The following is a 17972-nucleotide window of genomic DNA, read 5'->3' on the forward strand; positions in this document are numbered from 1 at the left end:
AGGGCTGTCTGGTTTTCTTCTTGATGCCCAATTAGTGTTTCTGACAGGAAACAATGAACAGATTCTTTTCTTATTTATTCTTAAGGGCCCATTAGTTTTGTGTTTCATAGACAGCTGTTTGCTCAAAGCCTGTTTATGTGTTTATGCATCACAGGCCTTCTTTGTGGATCATAACTGTCGTGCCACAACGTTTATTGACCCGCGGCTGCCCTTACAGAACTCCCGGTCCAGCGGCCTGCTAGTTCACCGACAGCACCTGTCCCGACAACGCAGCCACAGTGCAGGAGAGGTAAATATGGTACATATTTCAGTAATACATTGTGCACTAACCACATACATACCAACCACTTCCATTCAAAAGTTTGGGATCAGTATGCTTTTTCTTTAAAAATAAATTGATACTATTATTAAGCTAGGAACTAAAGCGTGTCACGTTTTGTCGAGGGAACTAAACAGGAACAGCTGGACAATGATTAACTAATGAGTGACCAAGGTGGAAAACGAGGAAATCAGGAGAACAGGCAAAGTGGAAACAGAAAAAGTCACCAACAGAAACGTAAAACAGAACATGATTGTGACAGACGCATTAAAATGACAAAATTGACTGTTCTTTTGAACTGTCTGCTCATCAAAGAATCATAAAAAAAGGTTTCCACACAGTTTCTACAAAAATATTAAGCAGCACAACTGGTTTGTACAATGATACTAATAAGGAATCTTTCTTAAGCACCAATTCAGCATATTAAAATGATTTCTGAAGGATTGTGACACTGAGGATTGGAGTAATGACTGCAGAAAATTCAGCTTTGCCATTTCAGGAAAATGTTAAAAAATATATGAAAATAGAAAATATTTAGCAATATTACTGTTTTACTGTGTTTTTGATCAAATAAATACAGACTTGGTGACCATTTAAGAGACTTCTTTCAAAAACATTTCCAAACCCAAACTTTTGAACGATAGTGTAGAGTAAAATAAAGAGATACAGAAAAGAATGTTTTGTCAATTTGTCAGTTGCGTTGTTTCTATTTCTCTCCATTCGCACTGGGTAGGCCTATCTCTGCCCATCTCATTGCTCCTGCACGTCTTTTTAATGTGCTGTCTATTGTTTTCTTACATCTAATAAACTCAAATGGGGGCATTGTCGTTAGGAAATTACACTATGAAATTGTGAAACCTCCTCTGATGTTTCAGGTAGCAGATGACTCTCGCTCTCCGAGTCCTCCTGTCCGGGGCCGGTCATCAAGAAACAGTCAGTACCAGGACATGGTGCCTGTGGGTGAGTGTGTGCGCTCACATTTACACAGTGTGACACTGTCATATCATCACATGAGTACAGACACATTACACATCTGTGTTTTCACAGCTTATAATGAGAAGATTGTCGCCTTTCTGCGACAACCCAACATTTTTGAGATTCTGCAAGAAAGGCAGCCAGAGCTCGTGAGAAACCACTCCCTTAGGTACATATTTCTGCAGTTTTATGTTTCATCCACAGATGGCAACAGAGAGCCCAGAATTTCATACTGCACCTTTGAGAGATTGTGCTGTAGTTATTTATAATTTTCATGCTACAATAGCTAAATGCTAAAAGTTTTTCATATGTTTTATGGTTGTTTCAGAGAGAAGGTCCAATTCATCCGCAATGAGGGGCCAGCTGGGTTGACCCGTCTGTCTAGTGATGCAGACCTGGTTATGTTGCTCAGGTTAGTGTGTGCACCTTTTGCAACATGTTTAATTACAGCTAACCGTGTGCCTGCCTGTTTCCCTTTGCCTGAGATACGCATGCATTTGAGTGTGTATGTACAGTACACTACCATTCAAAAAAAAAAAAAAAAAGTAATACTTTTATTCCACAAAGAAGCCTTACATTGATCAAAAGCTACTGTAAAGACACTTATATTGTTACGAAAGATTTCTATTTAAAATAAATACTGTTCTTTTGATCTTTCTATTCATAAAAGAATCCTGGAAAAAAAAACGTATCACAGTTTCCACAAAAATATTAAGCAGCACAATTATTTTCAACATTGACAATAGTAAGAAATGTTCCTTGAGCACCAAATCAGCATATTAGAATTATTTCTGAAGGATCACGTGACACTGAAGACTGGAGTAATGAGTCTGGAAATTCAGCTTTGCATCACATTAATGCATTCAAATAGAAAACAGTGATTTTAAATTGTAATAATATTTTTGTTTTGTACTGTATTTTTTAATTAAATAAATGCTTCCTTGGTAAGCCTTGATTTCCAAAATACTGAACATATTTTCAGACCCCAAACTTTTAAATGGTAGTGTATATGTACAAAAAAGAGAAAAAAAAGCGGTGTACATATTTTATGATGGCCTGACTTTGTACACCTAGCTCAGGTTAGAATACACATACCTGTTACCTGGCCCTCTCTCCTTGCAGCCTGTTTGAAGAGGAAGTGATGTCGTATGTGCCGCCCAATGCCTTACTGCTCTCCAGCTACTGTCATGCCTCCCCACAGAGCTCCCCTGGTGAGAGGTCACATGACCCGGACTCGCATCTAAATACATAATTTCCTTTCCCCCCCTTTTTCCTGCCTTGTGTCCTCCATTACAAGACAAAATAATGAGAAGTGGAAGACCCTGTGGACTAATTTGAATGTTTACCTGATCACGCATGTTTAAAACAGTTATTCTGGTTATAATATATGCTTTTAAATGTTGGAAGAGCCTTGCATTGTGGATACTAGATTTGCCAAGTCTGTTTCATCTCAATTTTCGTTCCAGTTATTCACATCTTCTCTTGCTCATAGGAACTCCACGGGCCAATGCTCGAGCCCCTGCACCCTACAAGCGTGATTTTGAGGCCAAACTAAGAAACTTCTACCGCAAATTAGAAACCAAGGGCTATGGGCAGGGGCCGGGAAAAGTGAAGTAAGTTCCATTTTAATTTTTTTTGAGGAAATAGAGATAAATCTCTACTATTCTCTCTTATATTCAACAAGCAGCTAATGTTCACTTCTCATTCTATCCCTAATCTTGTGTGTGCAGTTCAGTGGTTGGTTGAAAGCATTGAAATCCTGTCTAATTGAGTTAGAGCCCAGCTAACAGGGAACATTCTCAGAACTTTGGCTAACTTTTTGGCAAGGTTCTCTCAAAGTTATGAACAAACATTCCACCAGTAACAGACTTTCTTGCAAATTCAGAGTTTATAATTCTGACTTCATTTCTTGCAATTCTGACTTTCCACAACAGAATGTTCTTTCAAAGTTATCTGATGATTTAATTATGTTCTCAAAACATGAGCACAAAAACCTTTTTTTCGTACATTATTTTCATTGAAACGTTTTAGTTGGACATTCATCTAAAAACTTGTTTTTAATACTTGTTACTTTTGAATGTTCTCTGAACAATCTGAAATGTTTCCATAATGTTTGCAAAATGATAAAATGGAATGTTCCCTTAATGTTTGCATAACCAAGAGAAAAGGTTTTAAAATAAATACTGTACCTGTCAAAATGTTTTTCAAAGAAATCTCTTATGCTCACCAAGGCTGCATTTATTAATCAAAAATACAGTAAAAAAAGGAATCTTGTGAAATATTATTACAATTTAAAATAATTGTTTTCTATTTTAATACATTTAAAAATGTAATGTATTTCAGCATCATTATTCCAGTCTTCAGTGTCACAGGATCCTTCAGAATGTTAAGCAGCACAACTGTTTTCAGCATTGGTAATAATAATAATAATAATAATAATAATCAATTTTTATTGAGCAGTAAAGCAGCATATTTGAATGATTTCTGAAGGATGATATGACACCGAAAACTGGAGTGATGATGCTGAAAATTCAGCTTTGCATTACAGGAATTAGGAATCAATTACTTAAAAATATATTCAAATAGAAAACAGTTCTTTTAATTTGTAATATTATTTCACAATATTACTGTTTTTACTGTATTTTTTAATTAAATAAATGTAGCCTTGATGAGCTTAAGAGACTTCTTTCAAAAACATTTAAAATTGTAATGTTTCCAAACTTTTGGCAGGTACTTTATATGTAAAAAAAAAAAAAAAAAAAAATGTTCAGAGAACGTTCAAAAATAACCTTTTTATAACTTAATGGGAACGTTAGCAAAACATTCTTAGAACATATTTTTGTTAGCTGGGTAATATTAAGTAAAACCTTAAGTAAAAAGAAGTAAAAACTTCTCCCAAGAAATAAAAATTGTAGATATTAAATACTTGGTTGTTTCTAAAACTCACTTGAATTTGTTTTAGATCTTTAGACGCAACAATACGGTGCGTCACAATGTCAATGCAAACTGTCAGCACTAATACAACATATGGAGGCACTTTTGTTATGATTATGTTCATCTGTACTTCTCTAGAATCTTTGTGTCCTGATATGGTTTCCATCACTTTCTAGGTTAATAATTAGAAGAGATCACCTGCTGGAGGACGCTTTCAATCAGATCATGTGTTATTCCCGCAAAGACCTCCAGAGGAGCAGGCTTTATGTCAGCTTTGTTGGAGAAGAAGGGTTGGTATACATATTTTCTATCAAAGTGAAATATGTTTCTAATTATTTTGACCTGTATATTATTGAGATCATGTCAAATCTCTACATTACAACAGGTGTCTTCATCTCATTGTAAATGGCAAACTTAATTCAAATGAAGATGCCCCTTTAGTTCTATCATTTTACATTTTGTAATTTAAACCACATCACTGTATTATTACATATATGTGTGCATTGATTTGAAATGATTAGTGCATTAAATATACATGTTTTTTTCTTCTTCAGATTGGACTATAGTGGTCCATCCAGAGAGTTCTTCTTCCTGGTTTCCCGAGAGCTGTTTAACCCATACTATGGACTATTTGAATACTCAGCTAATGACACTTACACAGTGCAGATCAGCCCCATGTCAGCCTTTGTGGACAACCATCATGAGTGGTAACCAGCCGATGGATGAATGGATGGATGGATGGATTTCATTCTCAATCAATGTCCAAAGGGCATTTTTAGACTTATGTTGTGTTTCTTAGGTTCCGGTTCAGCGGACGCATTCTGGGTCTTGCTCTAATTCATCAGTACCTGTTGGATGCGTTCTTCACCCGACCCTTCTACAAAGGCCTTCTTCGCATGTGAGTCTTCACATTGAGCACTGAAGGATGATTCATATTTGCTTCATGAAGTGTATCACAGCTTTCTCTTTTTCTTGATTGAACTACTCCAGACTTTTGATTGAAATTCCAGTTGTTGTATAATTCTGTCACATTATATGTAATGTATTTCTCTTTGTAGCCCATGTGATTTGAGCGATCTAGAGTTTCTGGATGAGGAGTTTCATCAGAGTCTGCAGTGGATGAAAGACAATGACATTGAGGATATGCTGGACCTCACCTTTACTGTCAATGAGGAAGTGTTTGGACAGGTCCGAATGGCTCATGTTTGTTTGTGTGTGTTTGTGTGGTTCAGGTAAACCCTACATTTTTTGGTCTCCAAGAGGAAAACAGATTATAAATCACACTAAGTGACGTGTTTTGAAAATGTTAAAATGCAGTAAGTTTTCTGTGGTGTTTAGGGTTAGGGGCTAGAATATACAGTTTGTACATTACAAAAATTATTATGTCTATGGAGTGTCCCCATAAAACATGAGAACACCCTACACAACGTGTGTGTGTGTGTGTGTGTGTGTGTGTGTGTGTGTGTGTGTGTGTGTGTGTGTGTTCAGTATATTTAGAGTGCTAAAATGGGATTTAGCTGATCTCTCAATATTTGATGGTAAATATTTGATCACTATTCTGTATCTAGAAAAGTCCTAAACCCTAGCAAGAGTACCATATCATCAACAATGTTAATTTTATATTGTTATAGTGTTTTTTAAATGATTAATATTAATTATTATTAATTATAATATTTTTGCATTTGTGTATGTTCAGCTTTCATTTCAGTTTCAGTAATTTTATGTGCTATTGTCATAAAAAAATATATTGTTTCTATTTAGCTTTATTTTTATTACAGTTTTAGTAATTTTAGTACAGTAACTAGTAATACAACTTTTTATTTATTTCATCTCAAAGCAACATTTCTAAAGGCCATTATTTCTAATAACAAAACTGGTCCACTGTTAGTGGTGTTTGCTAAGGCAAGCATCGTTGTTATTAGTCCTAATATTATTCCTAAAAATATCTTCATCTGAACATCATAAACACGTGAGAGTAGGGTATTTGGATGAGCAAATGTCCTAGCAACAGCTCAGAACACCTTAGCAACACCCTAACAATCACCCAAACCACGCTAACAACACCCTAGCAACCAGAAATGTAAATCAGACATGTAAAATCTATTTTAGTTTGTTAGCCTATTCATTGTAAAGTTATATAAACTTAGAGTGAACTGGAGGATTCTTTATGTCAGATTACAGAGCGTGAGCTAAAGCCGGGTGGGTCTGGCATTGCTGTGTCAGACAAGAACAAGAAAGAGTACATTGAACGCATGGTGAAGTGGAGGATTGAGAGAGGTGTGGCCCAGCAGACCGAGAGTCTTGTGCGAGGATTCTACGAGGTATGATGTTGTCTGAATCTCTGAAGATTAATGACTTCTAGTTTAACTCCGTTGATCTGAGACCATGTGATTGTGCAGGTGGTGGACGTCCGACTCGTCTCAGTGTTTGATGCCCGAGAGCTGGAGCTGGTCATTGCTGGAACAGCGGAGATTGATTTATCCGACTGGAGAAGCAATACAGAATACAGAGGAGGTATTTTTTACTGAAACAGATTCAGGTGTTGTTTCACACCAGGCAAGAATAACACAGTGACAGAATGTGTAAAAATGTTACAGCAGGATATCATAATGTGACTTTTTTTTTCTCATCTCTGCCTTTGAAGGTTATCATGACAACCACATAGTGATTCGGTGGTTCTGGGCAGCAGTGGAGCGTTTCAATAATGAACAGAGACTACGACTCCTTCAGGTACACTCAGATCTCACTATCACCATGGGTCAGATACACTACCATTCAAAAGTTTGGTGTCAGTAATTTTTTTTAATAAGAAATGATGTTTTTTTTTTTATAAGAAATGATGTATTTTTTTTATAAGAAAGTATTTTTATATAAGAGATGAATACTTTTATTCAGCAAGGATGCATTCAATTGATCAAAAGTGACTGTTGAAGAAAAAATCTATATCAAGTAAATGCTGTTCAATGCTGAGCAAGAGACTTTCAAAAACATTACCTCATAAAGCTAATGTAGCTCAAAGAGTAGAGCATGTCGCTAGCAACAGCAAAGCTGGGGGTTTGACTCCCAGGGAATGCATGAACCGATACACATTTCACTTAGTGAGTTCATACAGTGTAAAACAAAACCTCTAAAATTTGCATTCTTATCTGAGCTCCCATTTAAACCAAAGCTCTTCTCCTGGTAGATCAGTGAAATTAGCCAAGTCAAAATGTGCTCTGCTTTCCTCCAGTTTGTTACAGGCACTTCCAGCGTTCCCTATGAGGGCTTTGCCTCCCTGCGGGGCAGTAATGGCCCACGTCGATTCTGTGTGGAGAAATGGGGCAAAGTGACCTCCCTCCCACGGTATTTCTGAGCTTTTTATGTTTAGTGTCTCACACACATCTTACTGTGTCCGTTATACGTTATCCCACAACGATGTTCAATCAGCTAATGCCATGTTTTCTTTATATGTTTGTATAGGGCTCACACCTGCTTTAACCGCCTGGATCTCCCTCCTTACCCCTCTTTCTCCATGCTCTACGAGAAGATGCTCACTGCTGTGGAGGAGACCAGCACCTTTGGTCTGGAGTGAGCTCCCATCACAGCAAAAGTGCTACTGATTTTTTTTTTTGGCTCACCATACAAACTTTATTTTCATCCCTCACTCTTCACTACGACCTTGGTCATCAGACAATTACATAACCTTTTTGACAAAGTCTACGGAACTGGAATATATGCCATCAAATGACTCATTGGGCATGTGCCAACTCCTGCTCTATAGTGTATGAACTCAAAGCCTGTGATAACTGCAATCAATTCTTCACACAAAGAGACTTAAGCCCAAAGTATACTTCGGCTGTCCGCGTTTCGCGACAGTTAGCGCACTGTCCGCGTAATGTAATTTTCATCATCTGGAGGGTCCGCGTGCAGCCCAATTTTAGTGTCCATGCGAACCGTGTGCGTACAGCAGTGCATGTGCGAGTTGAGCGCTTGAAAACAGAGTCCACTAGATAGTGCGCACACGCCAAATGTGTCTTTTCGCACTCACGGCCAAAGAAGTATACTTTGAAAGGCTCTGAAGACGGAGCGGAACGCGGAAAATGAAGTATACCTGGGCCTTTACACATTCACAGAAATCAGAGCTGCAATCTTTGTTGTCTGGTTTTGGCCTTCAGATTGGTTTAGACCAGTACATTTTGATCTGGGTTTTAGGTCTTTGCCTTTTGTTCTTGACTGAGCTGCTTTTTTAAAAGTCAAAACTATATCTATGGGGTTTAAAGGAACAAAGCTGTTGATTTTTGATGCAGGTCTTTGTCATGGAAAGTTAATGTCAGTTAAAAAAGGACTTTTTTGGTTTCACTTATGGTTGGCATTCTTTGTTTTGAAGGGTCTAAATGACATTGATCTTGGCTGCAGTTCTGAAAACTCATTCTTTTTGCCATCTTTTAAGAGAATGAACCCATGAAAACAAACAGCATGCACTCTCTCTTTTATAGAGATCCTTGCACCAAATGTAGTGGTTGTAGAATAGCAACCTGAACGTCCTAGGTTCAAACCCTGAAAAGAATGACCCATGAACTAGAGTTCCTCTATCACCTCTTGTGCCCTTGAGCAAGACATTTATCACCAGACTGTTCCAGGGGACTTTAAATGTAGTAATTCACTTTGGTCGCTGGTTAACTAACAAACACTAACACTCAGTACTTTATATAATGCACACATTTTTTTAAATCCACCTCTCAACCTTTTATGCAACCCGCAAATGTAAAAAAAAAAAAAAAAACTATGAATGTATAAACACTGATCACCATGTGCAATGTGTGCAACAGATATTTGTGTATCAGGAATGGTAGATTTGTTCTTAGAGTTAATCATAAGGAGACCTATTGTTCTAAACTGTGGTGACAGACACAAACAGTGGCCTTGAAATCATCTTTATTAGTTCGGTGTAGTTAATATCATGGTGATGTGTGCAGTTCACTGGAGTAATTTAAAACCAGGGCTCCAGTGGTTAAACCAGTACAAACAGATTAACAAGTTTCTTCTGCTATGGAAAAAGAAAAGAAAAGTGAAAGAAAAAACACATTTTAGCATGTGTAGGGAGTAGCAAACCAAACTGTATCACCCTTGCACACGTGGTATGAAGTGTTTTGAAAATATGACAAAAATATGGAACAATCTCAGTGCAGGAATTTCCATTTAATGTAACTACAGATCGAAGCTAAACGTAAATAATGGATGAAAAGTTCCTTATTTTTGGGTGACAAGTTGCACCCCTCGTTTACAGACATGTCGTTTCCGTCTGTGGTCCCTCCACAAGCCCTCACAAACACACACACACACACACACACACTCAGCATTACATGGAAATCACGCATTCACACCACACAAATGCAGATCTGGCCAATGCTCAGATCCTTGGATATGGATTTGTCTTAAAACAGCTCCTTTCTCTATGTAATGGATCTTTGGATAAAATACTGCATGCAGGGTCGAAGAAGCAGTACCTGAGTTTGACCCTTAGATGGCGTTGTGTCATAGCTTGATATTGCATGCTGGAATTAGTGAAACAACAAATCCAGATTATCTGAATTTGCATGAGAAGTTGCTGTTACTAAGGGGTGGGGTGGGATGGGATGGGATTGGGGAAATAAGTAAATGAGAAAATAGAAAATATCACTTCCATACTTTTCAAACATCAGCTGTTATGTAAACTTTGTGGGTCACTGATTATGTAATATGCTGATAAAAGAGCCATCACTTGAAACCAGTTGGTGAAAATGTGAACCTGCATGAGTTCCATGATGTGTCCATTTTTGTATATAGCTGTAATATATGTATGTCAGTCAGTCTTGTCCTGTGTTTAAATTATATTTTGCACTGAATGTACCAGTATATTTGAGTGCTGTCTGGACTCTTTTGTGTTTGTCTTTGTGCTTTAACACATTCTCTTTTTATTGCAAATACTTTTTCCCTTGACACAGGACAGGCAGCTTTCTGAAGTGTTGTTAAAGCCATGATTTACATTTAATCTTTCTGCTTGGCCAATCATACTCCACCTGTCAGCTTACTCATTGAGTTTGCATTTCCATGGACTAAAGTCCAGTTGCCTACTTCAGTTCAGTTGTCTACTAGGGACAAGAAATCCAAAGCAGACCTGCAAAGTTCCAGCTCCTCTGCATTTCACATTTGATGACAGTATTATAAGCTACAAAACAGATAAGCAAACACTGAACACTTAAATGAAAGCAAGAATGATTACTGTAAAACAAAATAATTACTTTGTTTTTACCAAATGTATTAGTATAGCCTACAATCATTATTTAAAACAACCTTATTTTAAGAATGCATGATATAGACACCATATTGGATACACTTGGCTACGCGTTTTATTTTTATTTATCAGTAGCCTATCGAATATTTAAATTTTCCCACTTTATTTTAAAATTGACATACTTATCTAGCACTAATTTAAAGAGAGTGGCCTATATTAACTTTAAGTGTTTAACTTTAAGAGCGCTTACCCGAGTGAAAAGTTGTAATAGTAGGCTACCCTAATATCTCTAGCCTGCCATTTATCTCTAGCCCATTTATCGATTATCGGCCATAACATTAAGAAGCCAAATTATTGATTTCACTATCTATCTATCTATCTATCTATCTATCTATCTATCTATCTATCTATCTATCTATCTATCTATCTATCTATCTATCTATCTATCTATCGCACAATGGGCGAATTCTAACGACCGTGATGATGACGAAGGTGGTGACGTAGTGCCTCACTTCTCGTATTGGCATCAGAGCAGAATTTGAAACTGAAGAAACACCGGTGGACAAGATCTGAATCGCAGAATCCAAAACCGACTTACCTCAGCATGAACTAGCCAGACGAGCGTGTTTACTCTTCGTTCAGCTTAATTCAGGGTTTATTACCGATAGTTTGTCAGTTGAACTACAGCTGATGTTGTTCCCGTGAGAAGAGGAAGAGGGTGTCAGTTCTAACTTAGTGTCGTGATTTTGTCCTGCGTGAAAGGAAGCGCTGTCTGTTGGTCGGTTTGTATTTTGAACAAAATGAGACGAATCTCCATGTACGTTCGTCTAAATGAAGGATAGAGTTTAATCCAGGAGTTTTGCGGAATCGTTTAGGGCTAACTTAAATGAGCTAATCTGCGCTAGCTAAAGGCTCTTAGCATCAGTTGTCGTGTTCAAACTCAACTGAACTCACTTCAGTTAACGGTAAGTGAATTCATTTATTGGCAACACTTTCTGGATAACCGCGGCGCGAACTAAAGTCTCGTTCTGAAGGCGTTTCAACGTTTCAAGAGGCCGGTGGCAGTGTGTGTTTTTTTTCCTGGTGGTGACTCTGAACATGAGCAGAGTGTTGTTGAAGTGATAAAAGCAGTCTGCACTCTTCACTGGACACTCACTCGCTGGTGGTGATGGCCCGGAGGAGACTGGACAGTCGCAGTGGATCCTCGGTTCTGCTGTCAGAGATCCACACTCACATCCACACGGATCCTCTGGACACCGTTTTTGACATGAGCCACGAACTTGGCAGGTGTGTAAATATAACGTTACTCCTCATTATCTGAAGTCTGTGTCTCTTTAATTGTTTCCTTCTTAAAATGCTTTATTTGATTTTATCATAATGTCTTCATATGTTGATAAACAATACAGTGACTGCAGAACTGATGCTCAGTGCAGTAATGTAAATATGTATCGGTATGTTGTCCGTGAATGTGGTTGTTCTGTCCTATTTCTTGTAATTCTCTGATACAGAAGTGACGTTACTACTGTCAGATTACAGAACTATAGCATGTTTTTGTCCTCTTATATCCTGTTAGTCTTATCTTTGCTCTACATGTTATAATATACGTGCATGATATAGTTAGAATATTTATCATTACAGTTTAAAATAACTTTTTTTATTTTAATATATATGTTAAAATGTAACTTATTCCTGTGATGGTAAAGCTGAATTTTCAGCATCATTACTCCAGTCTTCAGTGTCACAGGATCCTTCAGAAATCATTCTAATATGCGGATTTGCTGCTCAAGAAACATTTCTTATTATCAATCTTTGAAAATAGTTGTTTTGCTTAATATATTAGTGGAAAACCTGATTCATTATTTTTCAGGATTCAACGTTGAGTAGAAAGTTCAAACCACCAGTATTTATTTGAAATCTAAATTATTGTAAATGTAAACATATTTACTGTTACTTTTGACCAATTTAATGCATCTTTGCTAAATAAAAACATTAATTTTCATGTTATTTCATCTAATTGCTAATGTGCATGTAGTTCATATATTGCCATTTTGGGAAGTATTGTGGTCCCAGATTATAAGCAGAAATATAGACTTTAGAATAGAGGTTTTCTTGGTTTATTTTGTTTGTTTAGTCTCAGGGTGAGTAGGACTGAAGGTTGTCTGCTGTATGGAGTTGGAGTCTGTCCTGCTTCTGTATTATTCAGGATTGGAAAGGCCTTGCTCACTGAACTGTGACTAATATGTGTGTGTGTGTGTGTCATTGCTAAAGCTCTACAGCAAGGCTTTGGAGCTTTTAGCAGGAAGGAAACCCATGTGGGAACCAGACCCAGTTTTGTGTTGTGCTGTAGATTGTACTGTGAATACTGAGAAAGAGGAAGTAATATTGGTCTCTTCCTCTTTCTCTCATACTATTTGCTTACAGCCATATTCGGGCTGTTTTTATGCTACCGGCTGTGCTGTTAACAGGAAATCATTTCACAGTTCACTTATATTTTAACTTGTCAGTGTGGAGGAAGGTGCAGTGGAGGAAGGCAGTTCTGTGGAAAGAAAGTTTGAATACTGTGATATTTTTTATGGGTTTTATGAAAAGATGACTTGCAAAGTTGCTCAAAGAGCAACCTGGTCCCTGAGCAAACCTTTCCCCTGGTCTGGGAAAGTCATATAAAATATTAAGAAATCATAAAAATATCAATAGTGAATATTAATTCTACTCATGGGTGGGTTTTCATTTTCTTTATCATATAGATATATACACCGTTCAAAAGTTTTGACGTTTTTTTTTTGTTTTTTTTTTTAATAAAGAAATGAATGCTTCTATCAGTAAGAAAACATTAAATTGATAAAAAGCGACTTTTTATTAAAATATTATTAAAAATAATTTTCTAGTTTAATTTCTATTTCATTCAACAAATAAATGCTGTTATTCTGAACTTTCTATTCATCAAAGAATCCTGAAGAAAATATTAAGCTGCACAACTGTTTTGAAAATTAATAATATTTGATTTGATTTTGTTTCTAAAGGATCATGTGACACTGAAGACTGGAGTAATTGCTGCTGAAAATTCAGCTTTGCCATCACAGGAATAAATTACATTTTGAAAAATATATTGAAAAAGAAAACAGTTCTTTTAAATTGTAAATAATAATATTTCACAATATTATGGTTTTTACTGTATTTTTTGTCAAATAAATGCAGGCTTTGTGAGTATGTAAAACTTTGTTAAAAAATGAGCCTAAACCATTGACCGGTAATTTGTGTATATATTGTAAATTTTACTATCTACTTTGACTTGGTTCCAAGATCTAACTCGATACAGTATGCAATATGCAGTCGGACATTAGAACAAAATGGTTTTTATAAAGGTGATGGTCTAGTGCAAAGAATTGTGGGATTGATTTTGAGTATATGCTTGCTTGTGGCCTAATGTCTCACCTGTTCATGCTGTGACAGTAATTGCAGTTTCTCAAGTAAAGACTGGCTCACATCAGTCATCTAACCTGATATTAAACGGTGAGAACATCTAATGGAGGGTTTGACTCAGTTAGTAACTATCTGTGTCAGAAAGAGCTTTGAATGAGAGAACTGCTATAGGTGTGAGTCGTGACTGAATGCGTGCACACTGTGACAGATATTAAAAATGTAGGTACTTTATTTATCTCTCAAAATGTCACATTTAGCTTCCATTGCCCTCATTTGAATCTTTCTCTACCTCTTTTATATTCTCTGTGTTCTCTGTTTGCCTCCTTCAGGGGGAAGTTTGCAGTGGTGAAGCGGTGTGTGGAAAAGGCCACAGGGAAAGTCTTTGCTGCGAAGTTCATCAAGAAGCGGCGACGAGGTCGCGACTGCAGGGCGGAGGTCGTTCATGAGATTGCCGTTCTAGAGTCAGCGAAGAACAACCCTCGTGTGGTGAACCTGTATGCTGTATATGAGACCGATCACGACCTCGTTCTAATGCTGGAATAGTGAGTGCTGTGACTAGAAGCATCAGTTGCATGTCCCTGTTCACAAAATGATCGTTGGGTTCAGTACTAAGAATAACCCTGAATGTGTGTGTGTCTTAGTGCGGCGGGTGGAGAGATATTTGATCACTGTGTGTCAGAGGAGCTGCTTCCTGAAGGTCAGATCACCCGTCTGATCAGACAGATGCTTGAGGGTGTTCATCTACTCCACCAGAGCAGCGTGGTCCACCTGGACCTGAAGGTTAGATGCACGGCTGCTTTTAACATCTTCATTGGACACATTCTGTCCTGAAATTCCAGCCCTTTAAACTATAATCTGCCTGATGCTACTCTTGTTCAATTTGATTCTGTGCATTTCTTCTTAAAAGCACTAGTTGTATTTATTAAGACTGTATTCTCTCATTCAGCCCCAGAATATTCTCTTGACCAATCTGAGCCCACTGGGGGATATAAAGATAGTGGATTTTGGGTTGGCCCGCCGGTTAGGCTCTGCTGGGGAGCTCAGAGAGATTCTGGGAACCCCTGAGTACGTAGGTAAGGTTTATTCAGTGTCATTCATCTTCAAATCCACACATATCTCTGTTCATGGTCTCATTATAGCAGAAGAGTTCATGCTCAATGAAAGTTATGCATTTGGTCGTTTTGCTTTTGATCATATATGCAGCCCCTGAGATCCTGAACTATGAACCAATCACCACAGCAACAGACCTCTGGTGAGTCTTAATCTTTTTCATCAGGTGTTTCAATATACAAGGTTCCCACTGGCTGATATCCAGACCTGGAAATGTCATGGACATTAATAAACTTGTAGAAGGTCATGGAAATTTCAATGGTCAATAGAATTTGTGGAAATTCATTTGTTGGGAGATGTGAGAATTGTTGTCTACTATATTCTGTTAAGTAAAGACAAAAATAGAACAATCTGAAAGCCATACACTACCATTCAAAAGTTTGGGAAGACTTTTTAAAATGGCTGTGAAAAGGCTCACCAAGGCTGCATTTATTTTATCAAAAAAACAAACAAACAAAAAATAAATTGTTGTTAAACGTTATTCCTGTGAAGGCAAAGCAGTCTTTTTTCAGTTTTCGGTGTCACATGATCCTTCAGAAATCATTGAGTAATATTTCAATATGCTGATTTAGTGCTCAAAAAAACATTTCTTATTATCAATGTTGAAAATATTTGTGCCACATGTTTTTTTTCTTCAGGATTCTTTGATGAGTTGAAACAACATTTGTTTGAAATATAAATCTTTTGTTACATTATAAATGTCTTTACTATCACCTTTGATCAATTGAATAATAAATCTTACATCAATTTGATACTAGAGTCAAACAACTTTGTGCTATTAAAGGAATCTCCATGTTCATAGATGTTTTTATTGACGTGTCAAAGATGGTTTTAAACTGATTGTGTATCCGTTGACTTCAGGAGTGTGGGTGTGATCGCCTATATGCTGGTGACAGGAGAGTCTCCCTTCGCTGGCGAGGATAAACAGGAGACCTTCCTAAACGTATCCCAGGTGAACGTGGACTACAGCATAGAGGCCTTTTCAAGGGTGTCTGAGCTGGCTGTAGACTTCATCCAGAAACTGCTGGTCAAAGCACCAGAGTGAGTGACTCTCATTTCAGACACTTGGAGGAAGCCAAGCTCAGTCATTGTACTGTGCAAAATGATGTACTGCTTATAAATAAAGAGTCATATAATAAGTGCTATGTAATACCCTTCCCCACTTCCAAAACAGTAATTATTCTGGGTGATATGGTTGTATTATGCATTACAAATGAAGTGTTTTAGAAATGAAGTCATTGCAAACATATAAATAGGCTTACAAATTAACTTGTCCAATGATCACTCTTTTATGGCTCAAAGTTTTCAGATATTGACTTTCTCCATTCCCATAGATTGTATAACTGTTGGTTATCACAAAGTATAAAGTCCAGGTTTCATTTTCTTTTCGTTTGTTTTCAAACATGCATTCACAATTGTAGAAAAGACAAAACAATTGAGAATAAATGAGGTCAAAATAGACTGTTTAGGATTAATGGAAAGAAAAAGGTTTGTTTCTATATAGAGTTAAGATTTTACATTTGCACTTGTTGTCATAAACTAATTGATGTACTTTGGTTTTATTGCTGTTCTTAACGATAGTTTCAGATTAGTTTCCACTTAACCACATATCAAAGTCCTGGACATGAATTCTCCCCTCCTTTTTCAGGGATCGTCCCAGTGCAGCCGACTGCATGACCCATCCCTGGCTATGGATCCACTTTCCAGGTTCTGATCCAATCCCTGTGACCCCACGCACTCCCCGGGAAAGGAGTTTCGGGGGGAAGTGGTCCGCGCCACCCGAGGATCCTGAAGACAAAGAGAACATTCTGGACTCGCCACATGCCAAGAGGTTTCGTTTTGAAGAGGACATGTCAGCCACGGCCGACAGTGACCACTTATGCTGATCCTAAAGGGAAATGCACTTGCACCGAATAGCATTATCACAATTTTGGTCCTTGAGTACATTCCCCCACAAACATGCTTCTTTTTCACCATCCTTTGGTTGACCAAAGATGATCTTTTCACAAAAGGGCCAGATCTGATGTAATATTAATACTATAGTAGTGAGAATCTAAATATCTATGTTGCTGTCCTGTCTCAAGATTTTTGTTTTTCTTGTCATATTTGGATTTTAAATTATTAATTTGAATATTTTTTTTATTTGAATCTCCATTCAGTGTCAATTTAATTATTCTGCATATTTTAGCCCATATTAATCTAGACACTAATTCCATTACTGCACTTAAAGCAACAAAAAGGTATTTAAAAAAGACACGCTTGAGAGCAGCAGGGCATTCAGCGGTTTTTAATTCTGCTTAAATGAAAGATGCGAGTGTTTAAGCAAACTAATGTCAGTCTTTGTTCTCTGTGTCTCAGTGTCAGAGGGAGTTCTGGTTGTATGATTAGACCTTGTTCATTCAAAAACACCTCGTGAGACTGTCTCTGTTGAAAAGGTTCAGTACTGGAATGCCCTCGGTGTATGGGTGTGTGTTTTGACTTACATCCTCTCCTTTCGTGTGGTATTGACACATTAGTGGACTCTTTAAAAATGTGACTCAACACACACACGTACAACACACCCTGGATTACACAAATATGTGTTTGTATTGGTCACAGAACTTCCTTCTAGAGAATGACTAAAGAAAATCAGGAAAGCACTTAAACCCTCTTTTATATGTGTTTCTGTGACAAAAATATGAGAAAATATTTGTAACAGCATTATTTAGTAAATCGAGTCTTTCTTTTGTTTTTAAAATCATTATTGTTTTAAATATTCCCTTTTCTCCTGCCAACATATTGTATAATAAACTGTTAAGTGGTACCATTCTAGCATTCTCCTATGGCAGGCGCCTAATATCTCAATGCATGTGATGGCTTATGATATACATAATTTTAAAATGACAGTTTTTATCTATGCACAAATCTGAGGTAATTCAGGGTTTTGTTACCTTTTTTGTACAGGTGTTTTTAAGCTAATGC

General features: G+C 37.2%; 2 protein-coding genes across 5 annotated transcripts in view; both read left to right on the plus strand.

Annotated features, from left to right (window-relative positions):
• The window catches only part of hecw2a (HECT, C2 and WW domain containing E3 ubiquitin protein ligase 2a), a 28096-nt gene extending 18257 nt beyond the window's left edge, over positions 1-9839 (plus strand). For 2 of the 4 annotated variants that reach the window (XM_056251993.1, XM_056251995.1), the window contains exons 16-30: positions 155-298; positions 1195-1279; positions 1367-1463; positions 1623-1706; positions 2417-2505; positions 2787-2907; positions 4405-4518; positions 4783-4935; positions 5028-5126; positions 5287-5416; positions 6403-6549; positions 6628-6742; positions 6873-6958; positions 7458-7570; positions 7688-9839. In XM_056251993.1, the coding sequence (XP_056107968.1) occupies positions 155-298; positions 1195-1279; positions 1367-1463; positions 1623-1706; positions 2417-2505; positions 2787-2907; positions 4405-4518; positions 4783-4935; positions 5028-5126; positions 5287-5416; positions 6403-6549; positions 6628-6742; positions 6873-6958; positions 7458-7570; positions 7688-7799 (1689 nt within the window). In that variant the 3' untranslated portion in view covers positions 7800-9839. The remainder of the gene's footprint in view (positions 1-154; positions 299-1194; positions 1280-1366; positions 1464-1622; positions 1707-2416; positions 2506-2786; positions 2908-4404; positions 4519-4782; positions 4936-5027; positions 5127-5286; positions 5417-6402; positions 6550-6627; positions 6743-6872; positions 6959-7457; positions 7571-7687) is intronic. The other 2 variants (XM_056251996.1, XM_056251997.1) reach the window with 1 other exon arrangement.
• Positions 9840-10994: 1155 nt separating this feature from the next.
• stk17b (serine/threonine kinase 17b (apoptosis-inducing)) lies at positions 10995-17165 on the plus strand. Its single transcript, XM_056252000.1, has 7 exons — positions 10995-11768; positions 14231-14443; positions 14543-14681; positions 14848-14974; positions 15105-15153; positions 15873-16052; positions 16660-17165. Exons 1-7 carry the CDS (start codon positions 11650-11652, stop codon positions 16895-16897), a joined length of 1065 nt encoding a protein of 354 aa, XP_056107975.1. The 5' UTR covers positions 10995-11649; the 3' UTR covers positions 16898-17165.
• Positions 17166-17972: the final 807 nt, after the last annotated feature.

Source organism: Rhinichthys klamathensis, unplaced genomic scaffold, assembly GCF_029890125.1.
Source record: "Rhinichthys klamathensis goyatoka isolate OS25496 unplaced genomic scaffold, OSU_Roscu_1.1 h1tg000090l_1, whole genome shotgun sequence".
Lineage (NCBI taxonomy): Eukaryota > Metazoa > Chordata > Actinopteri > Cypriniformes > Leuciscidae > Rhinichthys > Rhinichthys klamathensis.